This window comes from Podarcis liolepis (assembly GCF_965112155.1).
Source record: "Podarcis liolepis genome assembly, chromosome: 13".
Lineage (NCBI taxonomy): Eukaryota > Metazoa > Chordata > Lepidosauria > Squamata > Lacertidae > Podarcis > Podarcis liolepis.
Window position 1 is genome coordinate 31,110,188 of NC_139573.1, and position 7,556 is coordinate 31,117,743.

At 46.0% G+C, this 7,556-nt stretch overlaps 1 protein-coding gene across 2 annotated transcripts; it reads left to right on the forward strand.

Moving 5' to 3' along the window:
- Positions 1–1,733: 1,733 nt before the first annotated feature.
- On the forward strand, positions 1,734–6,093 carry LOC310691501 (uncharacterized protein). 2 transcript variants are annotated; one of them, XM_083471295.1, is made up of 3 exons: positions 1,734–2,411; positions 4,467–4,715; positions 5,862–6,093. In XM_083471295.1, exons 2-3 carry the CDS (start codon positions 4,475–4,477, stop codon positions 5,954–5,956), a joined length of 336 nt encoding a protein of 111 aa, XP_083327421.1. In that variant the 5' UTR covers positions 1,734–2,411; positions 4,467–4,474; the 3' UTR covers positions 5,957–6,093. The 2 variants fall into 2 exon arrangements, with proteins under 2 accessions (XP_083327421.1, XP_083327422.1); XM_083471296.1 differs by lacking the exon at positions 1,734–2,411 and adding an exon at positions 3,461–3,631.
- The last annotated feature ends 1,463 nt before the right edge of the window (positions 6,094–7,556 follow it).

Consider the following 7,556-nt stretch of genomic DNA (forward strand, 5'->3'; position numbering starts at 1 on the left):
TTGGGGGCAACAAAATTCAGGAACCTCTTGCCTATAAAGTTCGAGATGGTTCATACTGGCATGAAATATTTCCAGGTATTTTGTAAGCTGCTGTGGATCTTCAAGTGCATAGAGCACTGACCTTCCTGTTTGTTTTGTTTTTAAATCTTGAGTTCTAATGAAATGTGTTCCATAGATCCACATAGTTTTTCTGTGAGATGCCAACTTTAGCAGCATAGCATGCAAAAATTCTATTGGGGCTGCTTTCTCCCCATCTGTGGCACGTGCAAATTGATACTTGATCACATTTTATTCAGCAAAAAAATCTAGTTGTGGTAGAATACACTGATGCAAAGCTTCACTACTAGAATTGCTGCCTGTTATTCTGCCCCTTTAGAGCCATACCCTCTGTCCAGAGAAGTGGAGCAGCTGGGCAGGGAAAACAGTAGCAGCCCTACCTCCACATCTGACACTGTTTAAACTAGACATGATGTCCAACTGGAAAGTCATAAATCAAGCGCAAATAGGTAGCATGGTCTTAGCAGGAAAGCACGTCTTCCTAATCTTCCAGTAATGGTAGAATAAATTGTTTGTGTTCCTCTCGGAAGGGAATGTTGAATCGGTTACTTTCCCACCTAATTGCCCTTTTCCCTTGCTATTATTCCCAAGAAAAGGGTTTGTTTAAACAACAACCTCATGGGCTGATGCATCCATCTTACGCAAGATGCTACAGGAAGGAGAGATGTCAGAGGAGACGGGAGGGGATGGAAATCGCCAGTGAATCTATGCAACTTTGTGGTGACTGCAGCAGAGGGCTTGGTAACTCAAGACCAAACCTTCCTCTTGTAAAGTTACTCCGATGCCCGTGTGGTCTATTTTGAGGAGTGGGTAAATAGGCATGGCATCCTCTCTCCACACCGACAGGCTACTAACTGTGTGGACCAAGAGCAGGCATAGCCAAAATAGTGTTCTCCAGGTAGTCCTACAACTCCCATCGGACCCAGCCGATGTAGCCAGTGATGGGGGATTATGGGAAATGTAGTCTGCATCTTGGGTGGGGGGTCACCGTGTTTGCTGCCCCTGGCCTAGAGACTCTGCAAACCTGAGACATGACTTTCTCATAGCTAAGATGAACCCCACCTGGGCATCTCTCTAATTCAGCCAGGCTGGAGCCCTTAGCATTCTCAGCCAATGACACTGACACTGACTGACACTGCCCCGATGCCTGCCATTTTCACTCCAAGATGATGCCAGGCTCTGTTTGCTCTGTGGATAAATTCTGCTTGGTTTTGTTTTTTGAAAGCATTGGCAATTCTTATTTATAATACAACATCCTTACGTGCAAACTATACTGTTTCAGCTGAATGGATATCCTAGTTTGACCAGTTTTCTTACCTGTTCTGGATGCATGGCGGTAAACAAAGACCAGAGAGGGAGCTATTTTCTTGAGTTTTGTATATTTTTCTTTCCAATTCCCATGGTTTTGGAAAAAGATGGAGAAGTGCAAGCTAAGGAACCACAAGTCAGTTGTACATCCCATCAGCCTTTTGCCGTGTTTGAAAATGGCTTTGTGTTGTGTTATTTTGATCAACGTACCTGAAGTTATTTCTTATTGGACTGGCAGCCTCCTAGATCTTCAAAACAGCTTTGGTTTGTATGAGGCTGGTGTCTTATGGTAGGAATTCAATGCATTTATGTAGGCCTAAAGCTTCCTTTTCCCCCTTTTTTTCTTTTCTGGCATTGAAAGATGAGAGTTTGGGGATGGCAGCAATCTGGGGAGCTTTAGCTCAACATGCTATTTCAGGAAACCAGAATGGCAGGCAGGGGGTAGCGGGGAGAAGGTAACAAAATACAAATTTATTGCCTTACATGATAGATGTTATGAGGCTATGTTTACAGTCCCACTTTCTTAACAGCTCTTATGGTAGGAAGTTGACACTTTTTAAGATGATCTATCTATGCATCATCAAAGTATTTTTGCTCCACAAAGAAGATGGGAGGAAACAGCAAGAGGATGATCAAAGGATTGCATCTGAAAAACAAACTTCATCTTTACACAGAGAGCATTTGCAGCTGAGGTCCTTCCTTGCCACTTAAGACTTCAAAGATGCTTTTAGTGGAGTGTGGTTTCTTTTCCGTCGCTGTTAGATTGTTCTCCACCTCCTCCGGTGGCATTGTGATGGCTGATGTGCTCTATTTATAAAATAAACTATTTTAATGCGTGTTTTGTTGTCAAGTACCCTTGGTTTCCATTTAAATTCTGTCTCCCTCCCTCCTCAAACACCAAGACTTTGTTGTGATGTTCAGACAGTTGCTAGGTCAGGTTTACCTCTCTGTCAAAACTGGTTCATATGTATCTGTATGTGCTCAGAAAGTTATACAGCTGCAGGACTTTTTCCACATAAGGACATAACATGAGACGGCTGGATCAGGTCAGTGGCCCATCTAGTCCAGCATCCTGTTCTCAAAGTGGCCAGCCAGGTGTCTGTGGAAACGGGATGCAGGTGGTGCTGTGGTCTAAACCACTGACCCTCTTGGGCTTGCCAATCAATCCCTGATTCAAACCCTGTGACGGGGTGAGCTCCTGTTGATCTGCCCCAGCTCCTGCCAACCTAGCAGTTCGAAAGCATGCCAGTGCAAGTAGATTAATAGGTACCACTGTGGCAGGAAGGTAAACAGCATTTTTGTGCACTCTGGTTTCCGTCACCATGTTCTGTTGTGCCAGAAGCGATTTAGTCATGCTGGCCACATGACCTGGAAAGCTGTCTGGACAAATTCCAGCTCCCTCGGCCTGAAAACAAGATGAGCACCGCAACTCCATAGTTGCCTTTGACTGGACTTAAGCATCCAAGGGTCCTTTACCTTTTTACCTGTGGAAATCCTGCAAGCTGGAGGGTTTGAAATATTTTCCTTGAAGCTTGAATTTGTTTTATTCTGGACTGTTTGATTCACTGTTTCAATGTATTGTGTTGTGGTATTCTGAACATGATTTACGTAATGAGGCAATTGTGGTGTGTGTTGACCTGTGATTCACAGCAACTGGTATTCAAAGGCATATCCTCTTTTAAAGCTTCCCAAGGAAAAAAAACAGATTTGAGGAGGCTTGGGCGATGATCACTCTAAGAAGATAGACAGGGGCTTGACCTATGCTACCACCTCCCACTGTCCCCTTAAAACAGATCCCCAAGAAATCTAGCTCCTGTTGAGTTGCCTTACACCAGCCTTCCCCACCCAGTGCTCTCCAGATGGTTTGGAATACAACTCCCATCATCCCTGACCATTGGCAGTGCCAGCAAGGGATGATGGTTGCTGGAGTCCAACAACATCTGGAGAGCACTGGGTTGGGGAAGGCTGAACAGTCCTCAGAATGCTGGGTTTCAATAAAACGGCTTATCTGAGTTTTAAGCGGCTGCAGGAAAGTAGTTTTCACTGGTGGCCAATAAAAGATAGGGAAGGAATGGGTGGAAAGATATCCCCTCCCCCTCGCAGGAATTGATCCTGTACCGCTGATGTAAAAGAGAGTAGGAGGAGCTCTCTCCATCAGGGGGAGGAGCAAGCCAACAAACCTTTAAGAAGGCACCTCACTGCTTTGGAGAAGAAGAGAGAATCCTGTTGAGACAGAAGCAGAGCACTGACGGAGGGCTCCCGACAGGTAAGGAGAAGGAATCCTTGAGTCATGCCTTCCCCAACCAGGTGCCATCCAGGTGTTTGGGACTGTAACACCTATCCACTGAGATTGATGGGAGTTGTAGTCTAAGACATCTGGAGGAAGTCCAGTTGGGGAAGTCTACTCGTGAGTAGATTGGGTTTTTTAGATGCTAGATCTAAAAAGATTCAGGACAGGCAAAAGGGCATGCTTCCACAGAGTGCAGACTGAAACTGAGAGATCTGTTCTGATGGCCATCAACGTGGCTTTAAAAAGGGGTTGGAGGAACTACATGGAAATAAGGCAAATAAGAACTGTTTGACGATGGAACCGTCTCCATCAGAAGGTTGTGGACTCTCCTTCCTTGGAGGTGTTTAAGCAGAGGTTGGATGGTCATCTGCCATGGATGCTCTAGTTGAGATTCCTGCATTGCAGGGGCTTGGGCTAAATAACTCTTGGGGTCCCTTCCAACAATTCTATGATTCTAATGGCTACTAGAATCATGGCAGAGGTGTGCTGTCTCTGGTATTGAAGACAGTGCCTCTTAACAACAGTTTCTGGGGCTGCCAAGTAGAGAGAGCGCTGCTGCACTCCTGAATTGCTTGCAGGCATCTGGTTGGCTGGCCCTACAACTGATGGGTCCTCAGACCACCAATTGGGAACCACTAGTTTAGACTTTAAAGACTAGCAAATGCATGATGGCGTGAATGTGTACATTAGGTTAACGAAAGGTAGGTAAACAGCAACCCAGGCTATGCAATAGAACTTAATCAGCTCCGTAATTTATTTGATGCTGGGCAACGCCCCCCCCCCTAAAGTCCTCCTCTTACTATCTTCCAAGTTCCAGGCATGCACACCAAGGTACTTACCAGCCTGCTGCTGACCACCTTCATAGCCACAAGCCTCTTAAGATCTGTGTCCGCATCCTATCAGGGGGGTGGCAGGCTCAGCAGGCAAGCCAAGGCTGGACCACAACAGGAGAAGATGCAGAGGAGCAGCAGTGGCGGTCCCATCCGCAGGGAGTGGCCAGGACATCTGTCTGAGGACCAGAAGGATTTGGTCGCCCAGTTCCTGCCTTACCTCCGTACAGGTAGGAGAAACTACAGACACGTGCTTCTTGCATTCTCAGTAAGACCTTTCCAGATGATCTTAGTGGAAGGCTGGGCTCCTTCAGAGCGAGAGAGGCACTCCCAAAGTGTGAAGAGAACTAACAGGTGTGCATCTCCCTCCGCCAAGCTGGCCGTGCAAATGAAACGACAGGCGAAGCATTAAATAAAATATTTGCTCAGCCCTCCGTCTTGCTCCTCCCCACATGCATGGTATTTAATACTTGCAAGTATGTTATGAATATTCATGCATTCACTCACCCAGCATTAGTTTTAGGGGGGGGGGGACTTAAAGTGTTAAATGCAAAACCCGCTACAGGATGAAGGAAGAGGTTTCTCGGTTTAGAGGGTGCTGCCAATCAGTACTGTGCAATCAGCAGCGAGCTTCTGCTTCAGATTTGCCCTGCCATTTCCCCCCCAGTCCTCAACCCTGGACAGGGAAGGCAGATTTGAAGTGAGCCAAGTGGGGACACTCCGATCTGAATGTAAACCTGCCTCCTTATTGATTGGACCAGGAGTGACAGACCTGTGGTCCTCTGCTGTTTGGACTCCCATCAGCCTCAGTCAACATGGGGGGATGATGGGAACCATACTCCCAAAAAGATCTGGAGAGTCACAGGCAAACCACTCCCTGGCTTCAATCTTTAAACTGTCTGGGTGGTTTTCAAGTGTTTCCATACTGCTCTGAGAGCACAATTTAAAACCTCTAACTTTTGGAAACTCGGGATGCCAAAGAAGTACTTTGTGGTCTCCATTGGTAGCGGAATTGCCTCCAAATTGCGAGAGAGAAAACGTTACAGTACATTATATTAATGGACTGAATGTGACTAACTCGCTTTGTTTTTAAATGGCAGCAGAGGGTGGGCAGTCAGAACTGGGGATACTGGAGGCAGAGACATGGTGGGGTTTCTTCCCCCCCCCCAGCCATCTCCCCCCTGCCAGGGTCTTGAAGTACCGTAAATCCCTTGCCCTGAAGCTGCTATTAATCCTAGGAAGAAAACTCCAGTAGACCCCATCAGCTCTTGATGATCTGCAAAGAGTGGGCTGGCAGCACTGAGATTGAGGGCAGGTTTTGCCAATCCACCGCCTGCCTTCAAGTTAATTGCACCATGTCTCGTCCCCAACTGCAGAATTTGCTGGCAGAGTGCAGGACCCAGAGGCTCATTACCCCAGCTGGATGGACTTTGGACGGCGAAGCTCTGAGGACTTGGAAGGAGAGGCCTAAGTGACCCGTTTCCCAGGCCAATCCAGGCGGGGAAGGAAGAGGCAGCGATGCAGATTCTAAATAGGTTTTGAGCATTTTGTAAATGTCCAGACCCGTTCCTCTCGCGTGTCTGTGCCAATAAAGCTGTGCCATTGCTATCTCTGCCTGAGTGGCTCGCGATTCCACAAACTGGGGAAGAGGGCGGAACCAGCGGAGCAAATTGGTAATGTCCCAGTCGGAAGTCCTGGAGGGCTAGACTAGACATTTACAGGATGGTGCTGTTAAACGCCCAGTTTAAGAGTCATTGGTGGTTATTGAATGTTGTCCTTTTCTTTTTTGAAATCACTTTTATTTGATTTTACAAAACAAAATTATTAAAAATTCAAAAATATAGCCGTATATAGAGATTCCCCCGAATCTCAGGACTCCCCCCCCCCCCCGGAGTCCCGTTTTAATCATTTAAAACTGCATCTTCTTTCAAACTGTAAGTATTATATCAATCTATATTTTCCATGGTAATTGATACACTACAAGTGAAATCAAAATCCTGCCAATGTTTCCATCTGCTTACAGTGGTCTTTTAAATAGCTTATACATTTTCCCCATTCTTTTGTAAAGTTTTTATCCTCTTGATACCTGAGTTTTCTAATCAGCTTTGCCATTTTAGCATGGTCCATCAACTTGGTTTGCCATACTTCTCTGGTAGGGACCTTGTCGTCTTTCCATCTCTGGGCTAGTAGCATCCGAACAGCTGTTGTTCCATATATAAAAAGTCTTTTTCTGGTCCTTTGGGATATCGGTACCTGTAATTCCTAATAAGAAAGCTTCTGGGTTTTTTAAACAAAGGTTATTTTAGACTTTTTTTTTTCATTTCATTGTGTATCGTTTCCCAAAAAGCTTTTACCACCTTACAAGTCCACCACATATGATAAAAAGTACCTTCTTTTTCTTTACATTTCCAACAGACATTTGTGCTATACATTTTTGCCAGCTTAGTAGGAGTCAAATACCACTGGTATTTTCTTGTGAGCAGGGGGCACTGATACATCTCCTTGCCAAGGGTACAGGGGAGCCTAGGTACCCCTCTGTATATGAGATGAGAAGAGGGAAAACCCAGTCTGACCAGTTGCCCAAGTTCACTCTGTTTGCTTCATGACTTGACCCTCAGTTTCCCACAAAATTCAACTCCACCTACACAAAACCACAACCATTTTTGTCTGTGTTCCGTTGGCATCCCATAAGGGTCTTTGTGCAGCCTTCCACAGATAAGCCCACTCTTTGCTTCTAGGTGGGCTCAAGCCAAGACACATCAGCCCTCCCCCTGAGAGACTCATAGAACCATCAAGTAGGAAGGGACCGCGAGGGTCATCTAGTCCAACCCCCTGAAATGCAAGAATCTTTTGCCCAACGTGGGGCTCGAACCTGCAACTCTGAGATGAAGAGTCTTACCAACTAAGCTACCCCATCTAGAAACTTAAGGAGGGGGTCGACTATCAGAAATGATAATTGCAGGCACAGGAAGTGCTCCTTGACAAAGATGATTGAAAAGACAACCACCAAAACCTTCCACAAAGGCAAGATGTGGGCAGTGATTTATGAGGTACCAGTGCCAGAAATTAGG